Source organism: Malaclemys terrapin, chromosome 1 (genome assembly GCF_027887155.1).
Source record: "Malaclemys terrapin pileata isolate rMalTer1 chromosome 1, rMalTer1.hap1, whole genome shotgun sequence".
Taxonomy (NCBI): Eukaryota; Metazoa; Chordata; order Testudines; family Emydidae; genus Malaclemys; species Malaclemys terrapin.
This window is the reverse complement of record NC_071505.1, coordinates 137,339,814-137,360,714: the sequence shown is the minus strand read 5'-3', so window position 1 is coordinate 137,360,714 and position 20,901 is coordinate 137,339,814. Positions and strand designations below refer to the sequence as shown.

At 45.6% G+C, this 20,901-nt stretch overlaps 1 protein-coding gene across 1 annotated transcript in view; it reads right to left on the bottom strand.

The window, feature by feature from the left end:
- The window catches only part of LOC128843625 (antigen WC1.1-like), a 106,121-nt gene that overhangs the window by 66,947 nt on the left and 18,273 nt on the right, over positions 1-20,901 (bottom strand). The window contains exon 3 of the mRNA XM_054040603.1: positions 7,362-7,676. Within this exon, the coding sequence (XP_053896578.1) occupies positions 7,362-7,676 (315 nt within the window). The remainder of the gene's footprint in view (positions 1-7,361; positions 7,677-20,901) is intronic.

Below are 20,901 nucleotides of genomic sequence, written 5' to 3'. Positions count from 1 at the left end.
GTGAAACATGAAGACATGCTTGCTTGGGCTTCAAAGAATGAGATAAGGGGCGGGGGCACATTCTTGTACCAGATGTACTAGGAACGGTTTGTTTGGACATATGGAGACTTGCAGTCTCCACTCCCTGTTTCTGTTCTTCATCTGTACTCAACTCCCTCCTTTCTCCTAGTTTCTGGTGCATGACAACAAAGCTCATCACGAATTGTTTGTAGTGTCAAAGAAGATAGATATGCATGAATATTAGAAGCTTTCTAACTAATAAAGGGGGGTTGGATTGTTTTAACTATGACGCGACGGAACTGTCTATATAACCTTACTAGTTATTGTAATAGGGGCTGGTTCTCAGTGGAGACGGGCCGCTCTCTATTGTTGTGTGCACTCTTTAATAAAGAGCTTGTGTTTGGACCTTGCTGGTGTTGCTTGTCTCTCTGCGGTCAGACAACGAACCGTGCCGTCTGGGTTCGAGTCCCCGACAAATTTGGTGACTCCGTCGGGACTCGTCTGACTCTCCGGTGCTGGATCAGACTCCGAAGCAACGCAGCGCGCATCCTCTGGCTTCGAGGAGCCTTGCCTGGTAACCTGATCCCTGCGTCGGCGATAAGGCGAGTTCTGTGAACCAGCTGAAGCCCGTAGAAACCCAGCAACGTCCACCTACCCGTTGAGTAGGATCCAGGTCTTCGGAGTTCAAGTCCCCGGGGAGGTCAGGTCTTCGGGGTTCGAGTCCCCGGGGAGGTAAGCGATCGCCAGATATTGAGAGGTAGGGTTAGAGTCCCTGTTCCATCTCAATTGGGGTTAGAGGCCCCGGATTGGGGTTAGAGGCCCTACAGTCTAAATGGGACAATTTGACAGTAAATGCCTGGGGGACGCCCCGTTGTCTCTGGTACTCAGAGATTGGAAGGAAATCTCTGGAACAACTGGTTTGACTAAATCTAAGATGAGAAATTTATGCCAGATTCAATGGCCTTCCTTTACTGCTCATTTGTCCCCGACTAAAGATTGGCCAAGCTGCGGAACCTTTTCTGCAGACAGAATGAATTCCTTGAGGGATATTTTGGTTGATCTTAGACCGGGACAAATAGATTATTTATTTGTATGGTGTAACTATAAACCAAAAGAAAAACTGCTTTCGGCCCCAGCTGGCTGTGAAAAAATATAGACAGAGGCAAACCAAAGGCAGTACAAGTTACAGTGCTGAGATTACATTTGCAAAGCTTAACTATCCAGTGAGATCCAACAGTCTGCCTTTGAGCCCCTGGAGCTGGCGTGGTTTGGGGACGCTGTGAAGAAGCCACAGGCAGCCGGCCTGGACTGGAATCTCTGAAAGAGATGCCGCAGGAGACCCCAGGGTGAAAAAGAACAGCCCTCCCAAGAGTGAAAGCAAGGCAGAGATTCTGGACAAGCTGTATACAGGATAATCTCCCGTCCACCTCTCCCCCTTCTCTGGACGTTATACAAAGATGTGGCCAGTCTGGACGTACATGTGTGAGTATGAAAGTGTGCCCACTCTCAACCGCAGTAAGTCTGAGAACCGGAGAGGGGTTAAGCATTCCTTTCTCCACCCTGGTTGACTGGGAAGGGTGTCAGGTGGATCTACCCCAGTAGTAGCAGGACTGGGCAATAGAGAAGTTGGAGAAAAGGGAAGAGATGTGTACTTGATAACTAGAATTAAGCAATTAAGAGCATAGATCATGAACCAGGCAGCAACTCAAACCTACGCCCAGGGCAAGTTGCAAGCCTTGAGACACGACTTCCAGGCAGAAAAGGAAGCACTGGCTAAGCAAATACCGGTCCTTCAGTGACTTGTCAGAATTTAACCATTTGTGTTTGCATATGCTGTAACAGCAGTGTGTTTGCCACACAAAAAAAATTGAATAGTTAAACGCCAATGGGCCATGTGTTTTGCCCAGGTGGCAAGCCTCACAAGGGAGGACTCGGGTAGCCTTGTGAGTAAGAATGTTTAAGGGAAGAGACCAGGAAGGGTGGGGGCTAGTTGAGAAGCCCACCCTCCTAGCTAAATTGATGGTGGAACAAGCCGGTGCCCATGGAAGGGACGGTTCAGTGAGAAAAGCAGGATCGGGCCCAAGCGGGCAGTCAACAGATTAGAAAACAGGTTGGAAACTTTAAGGGCATAGTGGAAGAAAAGGAGTAAGTAATTATAAGCATGGCGATTTCAAATCCCCAGGACAATAATTGGAATGGTAAAATCTGAGTTGATTGGGTGTCATTTTGGGAGACAAGCAAGTGATTAAAAAAAAAAGAGAGAGAGAGAGAGAGAGTGAGAAGTTAACTCTATAGTTGCTAGAGGGAATTAAGCAGTGAAACTTGGTAAGAATGTCTGTAAGTAATACAGGCAAGAAGTTATTTAAGTGGAATTATTCGACTATGAATAATTTAGTCGAATTTGCTGAAGAACACTCCTGTTGTGTACAATCTGTATTTTATAAGTTTAAGATGAATTGGTATTTTTTAAAGTTGCAAAACCGAGAATACTTTTGCCAGGTACAGGAAACTAGTGTTGTTTAAGGTATTTAGCATTTAATCCTTAAAGTGACTTAATGCTACAAGATTTAAAATGTTTTAAATAAAGACCAAAGGTTGTGGCTGCAGCAGGGTAGTCAAAGCCAGAAGAATAAAAGATTTAAATTTGTTTTTGGGTAACAAAATAGCAGATAAAAGATCTGGTAAAGAGAGAGAAGGACAGTGCCCCTGGATCTGTGTGGTCGAGCTGTCACTTTGCTGTGGGTGCATGGAGATTTTGTAAGCATAAAAGAAACAGTTACACCTTGTGTAGAAATTGATGTGGCTAGTGTTGTGGAAATTGAATTGTGGAGAGGATGTGCATTTTCCCCAGAACATGTGCAGTGTATATTGTAAAAGAGGTAAAAAAAATGCAAACTTACCAATATAGGTTGTGTTGTCTTTTTCAGATCACTGTGTGTTTGAAAGCAGGAGTTAGAAGTAAAAGGCAATCAAAAGTCTGGGAAAGTTAATTGTGTCCTTTTTTTAAAGTAAGAATCTTTAAGCTGTGGATAGCTTTGGATCTGGAAGCAAGCCAGAAAGCATCTGTATTAATGAAAATTATCTAACTAATAAGGTAGAAGCCACTGAAACCTGGGCTGCCTACAAAACAAATACAAGGAAATATGGGGTAATTCCTCTGTTTTGCCTAAAATCAACAATGTGTATATAAAGGAAATATTTTAAGAAAGTAATGTCTTTCAAATCATCAGAGAAAACGGATGCCAGCTGAACAGCATTCAACATACCATGCATTTACTGATACAATAGGAATTATTTTTGTGTTCTATGTCCTGTCTTGTGGTGTTTGTCTTGTGGCCAGAATTGTTGTGTTTAATATTTTCATAAGACAGTCTAGTTCAAAATTAAATAAAAGGGTTAAATAAAAAAGCAGATACTTGTTTTATTCAACTTGGAATACAAAGTGTTTGGATAAATCAGGAAAAACGTGATATACTAAAGTCTAATACATTTGCTTAAGTAAAAAAAAAGAAACTTCATTGGTCAGATCTTTTAACTGAAAAAAAATGTTGTTAAAATTTGCATATCAACAGTCTTTGGATGCAAGGACATGGAAGGTTAACCCACTCCCCATATTGCACATGGGATCCTTCTGGCTACCTCAGATTTCTAGCCAGAGGGCTGGGGAGGGAGGAAAGCTATTGGACTCCAGAGGTTGTACCAAGTGGACTCCTCAAAAGTGGGAGTGCTTGTCCTGGCTTGTTGCTCCAAAGCTCTGTATAGAAGTTATTTTACTGGAAGGGTGTATATGGCATACATTGAATAATAAGACTAATGTACTGTATAATGGCAATGTGTATGTGTTCATTGTTGGGAAAAGGCGTATGAGTGAAGAGTGGAAGTTTCCTTTGTAGGTTAAAAGAAGCCAAGAAGGGGAGAAGGAAAAAGAACAGAACGAGTTAACTGGAAAAAATAGCTAGCAAGCTCAGTCCAAAGATAAGATGCTGGCCCCATCCAAGGACACTGCCCACAGCTAAGACTTGGCCGACAGACAAGAAAAGGGGGGCTTGAATAAGCCTAAGCAGCTGTAAAATCTGCAAAACACTGCCAGGCATTAATGAAATGTGTTAGGTTTTTCACAGGTAAAGAAGCACTACCCAAAGACCATAGCAGTCCTGCCATTCATTGAAACCAGGAGACTGAGTCTACGTAAAGTCCATCAACGAAAGACTGCTTTGCCTCCATGCTGGAAAGGCCCTTTCCAAGTCCTGTTAACCACCAACACTGCTGTGAAGTGCCAAGGACTGCCTACCTGGACCCATGCTTCTCACTGCAAAAAGACCCCTCCACCACGGGAGGACTCTCTAACTGATGATCAGCCTATTCCTCCTTCTAACTCTGCTGTGCCTTCTGGACAGCAGGGAAAAGAAAAAAAAGATAAGGTGAAGTGCTAGTAACCTCTCCCTTGTCCACTGACAGACCTACTGTGCCTTTCGATTTTTTTCTAAAAGAAGCAAAATCCATTACAGGGTGATGTGCTAGTAACCTCTCCCCTGTATGATTCTGAACCACACTGTTTCAGAAAAAGAGAAGGAACACTCGCTCCATTGAAAACACCAAAGTCCAGGGATTCCTGACTACAAAAAAACATTAAGAACTGACCCTGGTGAAGAAACAAAGAATTATAGACTGGCAGGAAGAAACTTGTGGGACGCATGCTTAGGAATGTGATTTTGATAGGATTTTGGGGTTTATTCTACAGGCTGCGCACTGTGTTTTGGATAAGTCCTTCAGCATGTATTGCCCTCCCTAATTGGATTTTAAATGACAAGTACCAAAGGTACCTTGTTGCCACTGCCCCTGCCATCTCCTCCATTACACTGTTACCCCCGTAACACATCCAAATACAGACAATGGCATATATTTGATAAAACCATTGGCCAAGGCCTTCACACTTTAGTTATTTATTTAAATATTGTTTGAAAAAAAATATTTTTTTAAGGTTCAGGATATCCCATATAAGCGAACAATTGAATGGAAAAGAACGGATCAGTGAGGATAAAAACACAGGATATCACTACAAGTGAACCCCAAGAACTTGTAACTGAAATTAATGGGTTCTATAGTGAAGTAGATATGATAGCTGTTCCTGGAATTTGCACTGTGTTAAATGAGAGAGGCCCTTATTGGTATTTGGTCACCCAATTAGTAAATAATCAAACGACTACCCAATGAGTTTGTTCTGCCACTGAAAATTTTACCTGCATAGAAATTATTCCAGTGACTAATAGTGTTACCTGTACCTTATTGCAATACACCCCTTCTTATGCCATTAATATCAATGCCTCCCAGAAATACATAAAGGTGTTCAATCAACAGATGTGGTATAGTACTACACCAAAGAGAGATGTATTAGGATATCAGTGGACTGTGTGATTAACACTACACTAGGGACTGTTAAATTTTCATTGCCCTTATCCAGTTTCCAGATCACCTCTACATACCCAAATTGTTCAAAAGGGGCTGCTATTAGATTAGCACAACAGAGGGCTTGGGTTATTTCCTCTAGAAAGAAGAGAGACTTGACCGGATCCCTATGGGATGGGGCCAATAGTACAGCAGCAGTTTGAAATATTTTTAAGAACCAAAAACATGATAAGAAATTGGGGCAACTAAAGAAGGCACAAGCCTTATTTCTGGGGCACAGCTAACCCAGGTACAGGCTGGAATTGGTGAGTTACATGTTATCTCCGCCCTTAGTTCTATGACCCAGAAGTTGCTGACAGAGATGGTATTGAATATCACTGAGGCTGGGAAGGCATTGCAGTGGGATCTAGCATGTTCAGGCTTGGCCCACTGCCCTTACAGACACATCAGGAGTACCATCTGATCTGTGGCCATGGAGATATACTTGGAGACTTTCTGGGTGGAAGTGCGGATGTTCTCAATGCTCCTTCCAAACCTATGGACCGGTTGGGGGTGTGTGGGCTCCCACATACCGAATCCTGCCGGGTCCATGGGGAGGATGCATGTGGGACTGGGTAATTCACCGAGACATCTGGGAAATTAGACTACCGCCGATGCCCTGGTGGACTTGGCAACTGCACAGCGAAAACTAAGGCAGATGGTCCTCAAAAACCACCTGGCATTAGATATATTACTAGCCTCTCAGGGAGGAACATGTGCACTAATTGGGCAAGAATGCTGCATATATGTTCCTAATGTTTATAATGCCACCTGGGACAGAGCAAACCACCTCATACAAGTAGCAAAGGACCATGGAGGGGAGCGGGTTGAATCCTGGTGGAGTAACCTGTTTAATTGGATTCCAAACATAGGTGGTTGGCTCCATAACGTACTCCAAAGTGCTGTTGTAATTATATGTGGCCTGCTAGCTTTGTATGTTATGATAAGGGTTGGATGTTGGATGGGCACCAAGCCGTGTTCCGTCCAAAAGTAATCAACCCCAAGCTTACCACTCATGGCAGTTAGTTGTCCCAGGAGTCCCTCCAAGGTACTCCAGGGACCAAGGGGGGACTGTTAGGCCCAAGAAAATGGAGTATAGAACAGGTTGTTTGGCCAGCTTAGCCAAAGTGAGGCTAACAGTAGTTGCTGCGCCTTTCCTGTCTCTTTGTGAAACATGAAGACATGCTTGCTTGGGCTTCAAAGAATGAGATAAGGGACGGGGGCACATTCTTGTACCAGATGTACTAGGAACGGTTTGTTTGGACATAAGGAGACTTGCAGTCTCCACTCCCTGTTTCTGTTCTTCATCTGTACTCAACTCCCTCCTTTCTCCTAGTTTCTGGTGCATGACAACAAAGCTCATAAGAAGTTGCTGAGGAATCACGAATTGTTTGTAGTGTCAAAGAAGATAGATATGCATGAATATTAGAAGTTTTCTAACTAATAAAGGGGGTTTGGGTTGTTTTAACTATGACGCGACGGAACTGTCTATATAACCTTACTAGTTATTGTAATCGGGGCTGGTTCTCAGTGGAGACGGGCCGCTCTCTATTGTTGTGTGCACTCTTCAATAAAGAGCTTGTGTTTGGACCTTGCTGGTGTTGCCTGTCTCTCTGCTGTCAGACAACAAACCGTGCCGTCTGGGTTCGAGTCCCTGACATTGGTGACACTTGAAATAGAGTGAGGAATGTGAGAGATATAATGGGATTTCCCACCATCTCTTCTTGCTTCCCCCTGAGTGGTGGGGGAGTGGAGCCACCCTCTCTAGCAGACAAGAATCTTTTGGAGCAACTTGGAAACACGCAAAGTTTTCTGGGCTGTGGGTTCACATGAGGGATATGTGGATGTGGGAGAAAAGAGACTGAGGGGCTCAGTTCTAGGGCCCATGTTAGTGGTTCATGAGTTTGAATTCTTACCTGAACACAATATGCCGACATCATTAGCATGGGAGCATGTGTCATTAGGATGGGACATCCTGGGACATTTCTGAAGAAGAGACTCATTCCCCACACACTGGAACTCTTCCTTCCAGATCAGATCATGTCCTTCTCCAAAGTGAGCTGCTCCCAAGGTGTCTACAGCCTGTCCACACCCTAATTCATTGCAGATAACAGAAGCAGTGTTGAAATCCAGGTGTGAATCACAGACTGTCTCCCACACTTTTCCATGTTTGACTTCAACACGTCCTGAGCAGGCAGTGTCCCCTCCAACCAGCCGGACCTCAATGACACCTAGAGAGTCAATGCATTCATCAGTGAGTGTTGGTTATGCTGACATCCCATAACCTTCCCCAGGCCTTCCTTGGGATGAAATGAGGGAACCTTCTTCTCTCAACAGCAAAGACATTGTTAAATATGCAGGATCCCTTTACTGTATCTGCCAGTTCCTGTTGTTACCTGTCAGCTCTGTGTTCTTGGGGAATCAGGGTGCAACACCCAGCCTGTCTGACTCATGAAAGACCTTCCCCCCAGCCTCTGCTTGAACCAAAACCCATCAGAAGAAAGACTTACAAAAAGCAATGAAAAGGCAGCGGGAGACACACCTAAACCCCTGGGACTAGGGTGACAGGATTAAGGAAACTCCCCTAGCCTCATTTGCATCGAAGATGGGACAGGGAGGCATCTCCATTAGCATACAGAATGGAGAACAGAGATTCCAAGGCAAGAATCATACTGAACTCTGGGACCAGAAAAGAAGGGAAGCACTGCATGATGGGGGATCTCTGCTCCAGATGTTAATAAACTCATGCCTGCACACATCCAGCTCAGTAGTTATATCAATTCTAATAATAGATCCTTTATTGGTATCCAAAATACCAAAGCTCCCTAATTGCATTCTGAACTCCCTCCAAGGAACACCACCCATAGCCAGGAATGATCAGTTCCTATTGTCTAGCCTGAACAAAACAACTTTGGTATACTCCCTTGAGCCATTAGTTTACCCATAAACAAATCTAGTATTCTCCCTTGAATCATTGTTGTTTCCCTACAAAAAGTCCTACCCATGCTCAAGTAAATGTTGTGATGCCTGTATCCAAATCTGCATCAGTTCCATTGGGACTTCATCTTCTCCTGACTGATTGTGGTGGGGGCTCTGCCTGTCTCCAGCACTCCGGACCCTCAGCTCAAGTACTCCAGACCACCACCAGGGACCCCCGATTGATTCAAGCTTCACTGAGTGGTGAGAACCCATCTCTCTCTCTCTCGGTATAGCCTTCTGACCCTGACTTGTGTGAGCAGTTATAGTTTTCTAAACCTGACTTTCATAATCAAATTTAAGTTAGATTTAATATTATCATAACTTTCATAGTTAAGCTTGTTGGTTCGCTCTCTCTCTCTCTTCTGTTTTTTTTGGCTTCCTCATTCACTCTGCAGCAATGCTCCTCATACCTAAGCTAAAGATCCCTGCAGCGCCCAAAAATCCTGTGGGGTTTTCTCATCAAGTAGGTTACTAGCAGAACAATTGTAATGTGAAAATGTGGATAGGGATGTGCTGAACCTGGGACATATGAAGTTGGCAACTTGGAAGTGCTGCTCAACCCAGTCTGCTGAGTCCAGGGGCATATAAGGAGTCAGCTTGGAAGTGCTGATTAACCCTGTCCTCTCAGACATGCTCTGTTAATTTGTGTGTGTGTGTGTTGGTCTGATTCTGGGGCTGGAAGAACCCTGCCCGGGGGAACCTAGGTCCAGCAGGATTGTTCCATTTGGAGGGAACTTGCAGAAGGGAGAAGTAGAGCTCCGTATGAGAACACAAGTGACACAAGCAGTACATTGATAGAATTACAGAACCCCCCCATCCCAGAAGAGTAACCCTAATAAATGAGTGTAGCCCAAAGTAATGGGCAAATCTGGTAACACTGTGTTCCAGTGATGAGAGACAGTTTGAATAAAAGGGCAATGTGTGACACTGCTGGGGGATGGGGGTAGCCAACAACATAATTCTCAGGAGTAAACAGATAGACACAAAGCAGAATGTGTGACTGTGTCTGCAGGTGGGACTGGATGGGACTGATGAGTGTTTACATGGTCTAAGTACATCCTCAGCTGGAATACTGTATTTCTGTCCCTTCATTACAGGAAGGATATTGAAAAACTGGTGAAAGTTCAAAGAAAAGAAACTATTCAATGATGAAGCCTGGAAGCTTGAAAGAGGCTCAATCTGTGAGAATGGAGAGTAAAGGAAAATAAGGGGCAAGGAATAGCAAGTGTCTCCACAGGACTTATGTAAGCAGAGTCAGGATGCGCTCTACCCTGACATCTGGTGGTGAATTATGGCGAGTGTGGAAAAGAACTCCAGGGGCTGATCTTGTTTGCATGGGCACACCCACTCGCTTGGCATGAAACAACTGCAACTCAAAGTGGTTACTTTGGCTGGTGTGGGATCCCCAGTTTTCTCTGTTATTGGGGCAGGAAGAATAAAGTTTTGTTACCCTGATTCTGTGAATCAAGGCCAGTGGAACTGTTGTATGACAGAAGGACTGAGTGAGTCCTTCACCATTACCTAAGTAGCACTTGCTTGACAAGGGGCATGGGTTACAAAACCCAGTGACTAGAAAGAGAGGATGGGGGACAGGATTTGTATCTGATGGTATGGGTCCCCCTCTGAGGGTTTGAAACACCACTTGTACTCCCATTACCCAGCCCACTTACTTATACCCATGACTGTCTCTACTTCCTGTATGGGTGAAAGACCCTCACCACTTATCAACTGTTTCCTGCTCCTGCCCACTGGTTACCCACCCCTCATTGGGGACATTGCAGTCTGTATATACTATGTGTGCTGCCCACCAACATACCCCTACACTCTGTATGTTACCCCCAATGACCAATAACTGATGCTTCAAACTTTCTGTATCGTTTATTTTTTAAATATTCTCCTCTCTCCACTGTTGAATGTCAGAGCTAACTTTGATTCTATTAGGAGTCTAGTTACAAGCTGCTGAGCTGAATTCACTCGGGGCCAATGGTGCACTAGCACTGGGGCTCCCCTACTATGAGCTGAAACTGCTAAGAGCTGAAATCACAAAAGAGCTAAAGTTATTAAGAGCTGAGATCACTGAGTGCTGTGTTAACTAGTGGGGGAGCCTGAAGCTATATTGCTAAGCTGGGGGAGCAGTGAGCGGCGTGGAGCCTTGCAGGGATGGCTGGAGCGGCTCACAGGTCGGTGAGCGGAGCGGAGCAGCTTGTGGGACTGCAGGAAGCGGATTGGCTCGTGGTGAAGGCTGTGGCAGAACCCCATGGAGAGATGGCCAGCCAGCCTCGGATCACGTAAGGTGCCCCTTATCACCCTGCGTGCCCCCCCCCCTTTTACTCTGGGGCTGCACTGACCAGGGACAGAGACTTTGGGGGCTGCTGGACCCAAGAGATTTTGGGGGTGTTGGACTTTGGGTGATTTTCGGGTTGCTGGATTCAAGAACCAAAGGGAAAGGACACAGCCCAATTTGCTGGGGTGGGTTTTTTGCTCATGGTTTGTGTTATGAATCCTGTTTGTGGTGTTTTTCCAATTTAATGCTGATGACATTTACCTCATGTTATTAAACATTTTCTGTCACACTCAGACTCCGTGCTTGCGAGAGGGGAAGTATTGCCTCTTAGAGGCACCCAGGGGGTGGTATGTAATTGTCCCAGGTCACTGGGTGGGGGCTCGAGCCGGTTTTGCATTGCGTTATTGAAACGGAACCCCTAGATACAGAACCCGGCCCTTGTTGCTGCCAACTTAGATGGGCAGAAGGGTTACACTTAGAACGAGGAGGGGTGGAGCTTCATAATTCAGATTATCTGAAAATATTAAAATAATGGCTGAGAGTTCAGAAGGGAAAAGCAAAGGGCAGAGAGGAGGAATAATTCCCCAGCAGTGGAAGGAGTAGCGAGTGGAATAGACACAAAGGGGAAGTAATTGAGTCACTGTGCTTGAAGATAGTCTACAACAGACTAGATACAATACTAGTGGGAATGAAGCAGGAGAATGTTCTACATGATGCCAGAGAGCAGAGATGCTCAGACTGCTTGCAATTAGGATCTTCTGTGTTGGCCTCATGCCAACAGAGCCTGACACACAGAACACAGGTTCCAGTGTGCAGCACTTCTCAGTTACTCTTATGGCTTCTCTACAGGGGATGTTACCTCACATTAACTGTAATTAGCTCACCTTAAATACCTTGCGTCCACATGAACCCTGTTCTCAGAGCAACTTATTTGGCATCTTAGGTTGCCATAACTAATCCTCGTTGGAGAAGGAGTAGCTGCACTTCACAATCAGTTTGTTCATTATAAGATTCCTGTAAAATAATTCCTAATGCTAATGCTGCTGACAGTCCTCCAGCTAGTATCCCACATTGCATTGCTTCATACCTGCATCAACTTGCTTTGTGCCTGTGTGTGCTCCACAGCTCTGGGTCATCTTGACCAGATGTACACTCTCAGGTGAAATGCTGGCAGGCAGCCAGGAGTGCCACTTTTCAGAACCAGGTGAGTTCACATTCCCAAAGCAACCATGGCACCCCTGCTTCCACATGGACCTCTATAGAGGGCAAGGACTTGATTGGCCTGTCTGGAGACAAGCATGTCCAATTCCCTCTAGATAAGAATCACCAGAATGCAGACTTCTACAGGGCACTGTGTAGTGGGGCAGATTGCCACACTCCCTGAATTTAGGCTGCAGCAGGCCAGTGGGCCTGCACAGACAGGAAACCAATCAGGGAAGGCCTTATAGGGAGCCAATCGGGGCCCAGATTGGAGGCAACCAATCAGGGCCAGGCTCAGCCCTATAAGAAGGCTGCTCAGGACAAGAGCAGGCAGTCTGTCCCAGGTCTTTGACAGGGGAATGTCTGTCTCTAGGTTGGGAGACTAGCACCCGGGACAGTGCAGTGCTGGGCAGGCCCGGGGGAGCAGAGGGTAACTCCAGCCCAGAGTCTGTCAGGCTGCAGGCCCTGAAGGGAAGGGTCTAGCCAGTGTGAGGGGCCGAAGGGGAAGCGGCCCAGGGACGTGGACAGACAAAGGGGAGGGCAGGATGGCTGCCACTAGAGGGTCCCTAGGTTGGGACCCAGAATAGTGGGCGGGCCTGGGTCCCCCCTTTTCCGCCTTGCCTTGCACCCGGCCGACGGAGCGGCCATCAAGAGCTGCACCAACCCCCTGCCAAGAGGGGAGTGACTTTGAGGGTGCAGTTGGCCACATCCGCCAGGACGCAGAGAGACAGCTGATTGATCTCCCCCGGAAGGGGGCAAGGATAGACTAAGGGGCACTGCCGGAGGGCAGTGGCTCGAAGAGGACACCGCGAGCTTGGGAGCAACAGGGGTCCAAACACGCCGACTGAGGGCAAGACGAGGGATGGGACATTCACTTTTGGCTGTAAATGAACCAGTTCTCTTTTCAGATTTTTTGGTTTGGCCACTGAACTGAAAAATGAATTATTCACTCAGCTGTAAAGTTTCAGAGTAACAGCCGTGTTATTATTATTATTCACTCAGCTGTAGTTAGTAAAGCCTGCAGAAAGGCACATGCAGTTACGAACCTGCTCCTGCCACTCCTCCACTCACCCTAGAAAAGAAAAGAGTCATCCATCCACCCCGCAACGGCTTCAAGCCATACAAAGTTAAAAAAAACTAGCCTACACAAAGCCTGCCCCCTCCTCCCCACACAAGCATGTGCACCACTCAAATAAAGTACAGAGGGTCTGTAGAATGGGAAATAAATGGGGGAATATCTTACTATCACAAAGGAAACCATGGAGTTGGAAGAGAAGATGGGAATGGCATTCCACCATTATGGCAACAAGAACATTTTATCATTATTGGCATGGAGACTATGAGGAATGGGACCATAAATGACTGTGCTTTTTCTTATTTCCCTGTGCATGTGTAACTGTGTGAAAAGGGGAGAAGTAGACTGCAGAGAGGCTGTCAGATCTCAGGAAAAAGAAGAAAAAGCTATAGATGATTTGTTCCATGGAGCATAAAGTTAGTCCCAATGGAAGGCCCTGAAAGTAGCTGGAAAGGTTTCCTGGAGCATGCACAAAAGATCAGAGTGGAGCACATAGCCATTGGGAGGGATATGATGCAGACAAGGCAGAGGCAAACAACTGTGATAAAGCACATTTTGCTGCAAAAGCCAAGTACTGTGCCCCAGTGCTCCAATGTCCTGCAAACTATAGGGAATGCACCATACTGGGAGTACAATTCCAAACAACCTTATCACAGTTTCTTCCCACTGCATTCAACCCCACAGGAGATGGAGAAGGCAAACACTTTCTGATGCATCACCGTCAGGGGTGAATACTCCTTGGTGGGGCTCTCCCTCAATACCCAAGTTTTTCAGTTTGTACCACGTTCCTTTGGCCTGGTCTACTCTAAAACTTAGGTCGCCCTAGGTACATGGGTCATGGCTGTGAAAAATTCACACCCCTAAGAGAGACAGTTACTTTTTTTGATAAACTCAATACATTCATTTCAATAGAATTATAGAAGTGTAGGACTGGAATGGACCTTGATAGGTCATCTAATCCAGTCCCCTGCACCAAGGCAGGACTAAGGCTATGTCTACATTGGCACCTTTGTCAGTGAAACTTCTATGGGACAGGAGTGTGAAAAAACCCTGACCGACAAAAGTTTCACTGACAAAAGCACCAGTATGGACAGAGCTGTGTTGGCAGGAGATGCTCTCCCATTGACAAACCATTTGTTAGGGCTCGTTTAATTATGCCGGCAGGAGAGCTCTCTCCCATCGGCATAGAGCGGCTACATGGGATACCTTACAGTGGCACAGCTGCAGTGATACAGCTGTGCCGCTGTAAGATCTGCAGTGTAGACATAGCCTAAGTATTATCTAGACCAGTGGTTCTCAAAGTCGGGCTGCCGCTTGTTCAGGGAAAGCCCCTGGCGGGCCGGGCCAGTTTGTTTACCTGCCGCGTCCGCAGGTTTGGCCGATCGCGGCTCCCACTGGCTGTGGTTCACTGCTCCAGGCCAACGGGGATTTCAGGAAGGGGGCCAGTACATCCGTCGGTCCGCACCGCTGCCCGCAGCCCCCACTGGCCTGGAGCAGCGAACCACGGCCAGTGGAAGCCACGATCAGCCAAACCTGCGGATGCGGCAGGTAAACAAACCAGCCCGGCCCATCAGGCGCTTTCCCTGAACAAGCGGCGGCCCGACTTTGAGAACCACTGATCTAGACCATCTCTGACAGATGTTTGTCTGACCCTTTCTTAAAAACCTCCAATGACAGAGATTCCACAACCTCCCTAGGTAATTGGTTCCACTACTTAACGAGTCTTATGATTAGGAAGTTTTCCCCAATGTCTAATCTAAATCTCTCTTGCTGCAATTTAATCCTTTTACTTCTAGCCCCATCCTTAGTGGCTAAGGAGAACAATTTAGTGCCCTCCTATTTATAGCAGCCTTTTATGTACTTGAAGAATGTTAGGGTGTCCCCCCATCAGCCTTCTCTTCTCCAGACTAAACCAAACCATTTTTTTCATCTTTCCTCGTAGTTGACATTTTCTAGACCTCTAATCATTTTTGTTGCTCTCCTCTGTTGGCTACCATTTTCACTGAAAAACTTAATCAGGTAGAGCTCAGCCCATAAATGGCATAATACCTCCCACCCCATGCTATTAATTCAGAATATAATCAAACCAAAACTCGTTTGCTTGCTCACAGAGTGTTCATTAGCCACAACTTCCTGTGGCATCCTAGCAGAAGCACAAGGCACCCTCACTCTCTTCCCTTAACCACTTGGACCATTTTGCAGGGGGCCCTTCTCTGGCTGCCCATAATTTTGAGAAGTTTTATCCAGTTCCTGCCCCCATCCATCCTCCAGAATTTCAACTTGGGTCTCACAGATGTTGTGCAAAATACAACAGGTATTTATCACACCAGGCACATTAGTAGTAGTATCATAGCACCTAGGAGCCCTACTCATGGTCCAGGACTCCATTGTGCTAGGTGCTGTACAAACACAGGAGAGAAAGACAGTCTCTGCCCCAAAGAACTCACAATCTAAGTAGAAGACAAGAAACAACAGATGGATACAGACAGACGGACACGGGAATACATGATCAGCATGGCAGATTGTGCTCTCAGCAAACCAGCAGCCTAACCATTGTCATGTTTTCACCTCGGTCAAATTTCAACTGTTGCCTGTGTTTGTCTAGTGATGGATGGCAAAGATGTTCTTGCATATATCTTCCAATGTTCAATGATCTTGTTTCAAGAGGCAGGATGACCTTATGCTGTTCTTCCTTTCCTGTGGACTTCCCATCCCCCTGCTGATTTCTATGCAAGCACAGCTTCCCTTGTTTTAGATGACCCTTTGCTTAATTTCATTGAGGACAGGTAGATAGTTGCCTTCCCTACTGCCTGGGAGAAACCCTTTGTTTGGGCACACACTTTAAACCACAATATTAATGAGAATCCATAATTCTTAATATAATTATAATACAGAGATTTCATGATGATATTATGTGTGTCATAGGCTTTCATGGAAGATCTTACTCAATACACTTTCATAATATAGTAATATTGTATATAATATTCTATACAATCAGTTGATTCAATCGCTTATGGCTTGAGGTTCAGCTCCCCTGTCTTTATAGCCCAGTAAACTTTTGCAATGTACTCTTTGAGAAGTAAAATTCAGATTAAGCTCCTCTCGCCTGCTGCATGTAGATGCCATGATGTCTCCTGCCCAACTTGGAGCTTGATAGTTTTGTTTACCTAATTTGCAAATGGACCTTTTTCATCTCTACCTGATGACCGGGCTAGTCAGAGAAGCAAACACATTCCTTTGGCAGACCTGTTTGCCAACTCCCCCTGACATGCCTGGTTTAAAAACACTTTAGTCATTATTCCAGCCTGTACTCATAACCCTTGTACACACTTTGTACATACTATATGTAAGAATATCAATGATCAGTGACTTATTTGTTTTCCAATATTGTACATGCCACCTATCAGACACAGATTATGACATCAGTGAATTGGGGGACACTGAACTGGCCAGGCCATCTGAAACTCATTACCTGATACCAGTGAGCCCTTTGCCGTCTGGCATTGGGATTCTGTGAGTGTCACACCCACCCAGCCTCTCCACCACCTCCATCTCTCTCGTGTCACCACTCCTAGCTACAGCCAGGCCAGTAATTGTTGTCTTGGTTCAGACAGCAAACCAAAAAAATCAGAAAAAAATATTTGATTCGGCCCTGAAACTGTTTGGAACTTGTCAGCATATCAGAAGATTCCATTGTGGGTCGTACCGAAAGTGTGTGTGCTCCCTCTTATAACATTTAGTCCAGTGATTAGGGCACTTGTTTGGGATATGGGAGACACTGGTTTGAATTCCTACCCAGGAGCAGGGGCTTGAATTCAGGCATTCTATCCCTGATCCACAGGTGAGTGTGGTAATCACCAGGCTGGAATGCTCTCAATGTCTCCTGTTGAAACTGTTCCACTTTCAATATTCCACCTCTAAAATTTGGGAAATGATTAGTGAAGGTACAGATCACCATTAGGTGGGTGCAGGGGGAGGCAGTTTGGAGGGGGTTGGACTGGATTGGCCTGTGGCATGGCTGGGGAAGGAGTCCAAGGTGAGTCAGGAGAATGGGGGGCCCAGCTCAGTGTTTAGCTCAGGCTCCATAACCAAGGTAGTGTGCAGTCCTCCAGTGATCTGCTGCTATGATATGTTTATGCAGCAGCACAGGGCAAGAGACAGGAAGGAACACCTTCTTACATGTTAATGGCTTCTAGAGTGCCAACTAATGTCTTAGTGAGATAGGAAGGGGAGGGGGAGCTGGAAATGTTGAGGAGGGCTAACTTTTAAAGAGCCTGATTAGGGAGGGGGTGGAGAAGGAGAGAAAAATGTCAGTCCCCTCTCACACACTTAAAGTTACTGTAACAACCATGTAATAAAAGACTTTCAAGATTTTGAGACAGACGGATGGAATTTTTCTTACTGACCCTTTTAGCAAATTCCCATTTCAAAGCACAACCATTATCCCTATTCCATTGTGACAAAAGGTACAAAGGCAGGTAGGAGAACTGAGGAATCACCAAGCAACCATGTGGCCTAGTATAGAGACCCTTGGACTGCAACTATTCCTAGCTCTGCCTCTGGACTTCTAAGTGTCCTTGAGAAAATCACTTCACTGCTCTGTGCCTCAGTTTCCCATGTGTACAATGGGGATAGTGAGGTAAAGCTCTTTGTGATCTACTGACGAAAAGGGCTATATAAATGTTAGCTCTTTTTACAATTACCTAGCTACAGTTTGTATCAACTGCAAACATAGGTGAGAACTACAACCTAGGGCTTTGGAGCGGAGCCCAGAGCTGGAGCGCAGAGCAGCTCCAGAGCGGTGGAGCTTCAGGTTTTTGCCTGGAGCTGGAGTGGAGCCAGAGCACAGCTCCAAAGCCCTGCTACAACCGTCTAAATGACCACCAACTCTGACAACAAACACTTCTCTTTTTGTTCCAAAAACCTAGGAAATTCACTGATAGAAACCTTCATGGTGTGGGGGTAAGGTTGCCTGGAGGTATCTTGTGCTCTTCCTGAATGCTCAGTTCAGTAAACTCAAACCTCTGAAAATACAAAGTTAGTGTGCACACCCATGCAACATTAACTCTGCCCTCTTTGAGCTGTGATCCAATATCGTCATAGCACAAACATGCACACTTTGCCTTTGAAAATATCAGTCAGGGAATAGGGCATATGACAAGAGTAGCACTGAGTCAAATGCCTTCTCTCTGTTAAGACAGAACTTGTTTTTAGGTGAGCTGTACTGAACAGCCTATACTCACAACCCTACATCTGTCCTACACTCAAATACTCAGTGTATTCCCCAGAAAGAAACACACACCTGTTAAATTTGACACCTTTGCACCCTTGTCACCCAGTCATGCTTCTCCCCCAGCTCCAAAGAATGCACTGCCACACCCAGTCTTTTTCAAGGTTTATTTTTTTTAACAGAAGTTAGCAAAGCAATAGGAAAAAAACAAAATTTTCCCATTCCTTGGTCTCAGGGACACCCCATCCAGGGGCCTCTGGCACTGCTGCTTCTGGCACCTTCCCAGTTTCAGTCAGCTCTGCTCCTTTCTTGGCCCCTAGCTGCTTCCATAAACCCCTTGTTGCAGGGATATACCACTGGAGTTAACTCCACTCTGGTGTGTCTTCCCCTCCTCAGGACGCAGCCTGTCTCAGTCCATCTTCCCAAACTGTCCACAAGCAGCCTTTTACAGGCCCAGGCATAGACCAACACTCTTTAATTGGCTGGATTGGGCTCACCTACTCTGGACCAGGGTAGCTGGCTTACCCTATCCACAGGGACCAGCTACCCTGTGAAAATCCTTTTACAACCCATTCACGCTTATGTAGCACCCCCTATCGAGCCAATTACCTTCCTTAGAGGTTTTTAAGGTCAGGCTTGACAAAGCCCTGGCTGGGATGATTTAGTTGGGGATTGGTCCTGCTTTGAGCAGGGGGTTGGACTAGATGACTCCCTGAGGTCCCTTCCAACCTGATATTCTATGATTCTATGATTCTGCCCCCAACTAAAATTTCTCCAGTGAATCATCAAGGATCTACAACCTATCCTGAAGGACGATTCCTCACTCTCACAGACCTTAGGAGACAGGCCAGTCCTCGCTTACAGACAGGCCCCCAACCTGAAGCAAATACTCACCAGCAACTACACATCACACAACAAAAACATTAACCCAGGAACCTATCCCTACAACAAACCCCATTGCCAACTCTGTCCACATATCGATTCAAGGCACACCATCATAGGACCTAACCACATTAGCCACATCATCAGGGGCTCGTTCACCTGCACATCTACCAATGTGATATATGCCACCATGTGCCAGCAATGCCACTCTGCCATGTACATTGCCAAACTGGACAGTCTCTACGCAAAAGAATAAATGAATACCAATCAGACATCAAGAATTATAACATTGAAAAGCCATTCGGAGAACAAGTCAGTCTCCCTGGACACTCAATAACAGACTTAAAAGTGGCAATTCTTCACCAAAAAAACTTCAAAAACAGATGAGAAACTGCAGAACTGGAATTAATTTGCAAACTGGACACCATCAAATTAGGCCTGAATAAAGACTGGGAGTGGATGGGTCACTACAAAAACTAATTTCCCCATACTAATTTCCCCCTACTGTTACTCAGACCTTCTTGTCAACTGTTTGAAATGGGCCACCCTGATCACATTGGCCTCATTACCACTACAAAAGTGTTTTTCCTCCCTTGGTATTCTACTGTTGAGAATAGCCCACTTCCACTTTAATTGAATTATCTCATTAGCACTGACCCCCCACTTGGCAAAGCAACTCCCATATTTTCATGTACTGTGTATATATACCTTCCTACTCTATTTTCCACTCCATGCATCTGATGAAATGGGTTTTAGCCCACAAAAGCTAATGCCCAAATACATTTGTTTGTCTCTAAGGTGCTACAAGTACTCCTCATTGTTTTTTTCTGATTAAAGAGTTTTGTTGGGAATATTCCCCACCTAGCCATGCTGAATTAGTGCTTCACCTACATAGGGAAAATCCAACACCACATGGCAAGCTTTGCTCTGACTGCGAGTCCAAACAGCCTGCCTGCTGTGAATGTGTCTGAGCACTAGGGTAGGAGACTAAAGTTAGGATTTTTCATAGTGTTATTGCAACGTGAACCTTGAGCCCTGCACCCCTTTGTGATGAGGGGAAATCCTGGGAGCAGAAGCAGCCTGACTCCTGCATGAAGAGGATGCCTGATAACAGCGATCATCAGCCACTATGCAGTGACTGAGGAGTTTAGATTCATGGGAAACTAATGGGTATTATTAGCATGGGCACCAGTGACCCTGAGAGAAGTGTTTTACCATGTTATGTTATATTTACTTCCTGTTTAATATAATTACTGCGTTGAATATATCGTATGTGTTTGCATTATTTCTTGGGAGTCTCCAATTATCTGGTAAGTAAGTGGGGGTTACCCTCTGGCTAGAATTTTCCTTCCAGTTGCCATGGGACCCCGCTAGGAAGGAGCAAAGAGGGTGGAGGCACTGCCAAATAAATTCATATGGGAGGAAAATAAGGAAGTTGCACCCTGCTGAGCTGGAGACTAGATTCAAAAGAACCAAGGCCTGTCCATCAAAACCTGTAAGGAGATTGGTGCTAAAGAAGGTAATTAGCTGGATAGGGGGTGCTACATAAGGCTAAATGGGTTGTAAAAGGATTTTCACAGGGTAGCCGATCCATGTGGATAGTTTAAGCCAACTACCCTGGACCACAGTAGGTGAGTCCAATCCAGCCAATTAAAGAGGGCTGGGCTATGCCTGGTCCTGTAAAGAGCTGCTCGTGGGCAGTTTGGGAAGATGGAGTGAGACAGGATGGGTCCTGGGGAGGTAACTGTAAAAATACCTAACTTTTATATAGCCCTTTTTGTCAGTAGATCACAAATAGCTTTACCT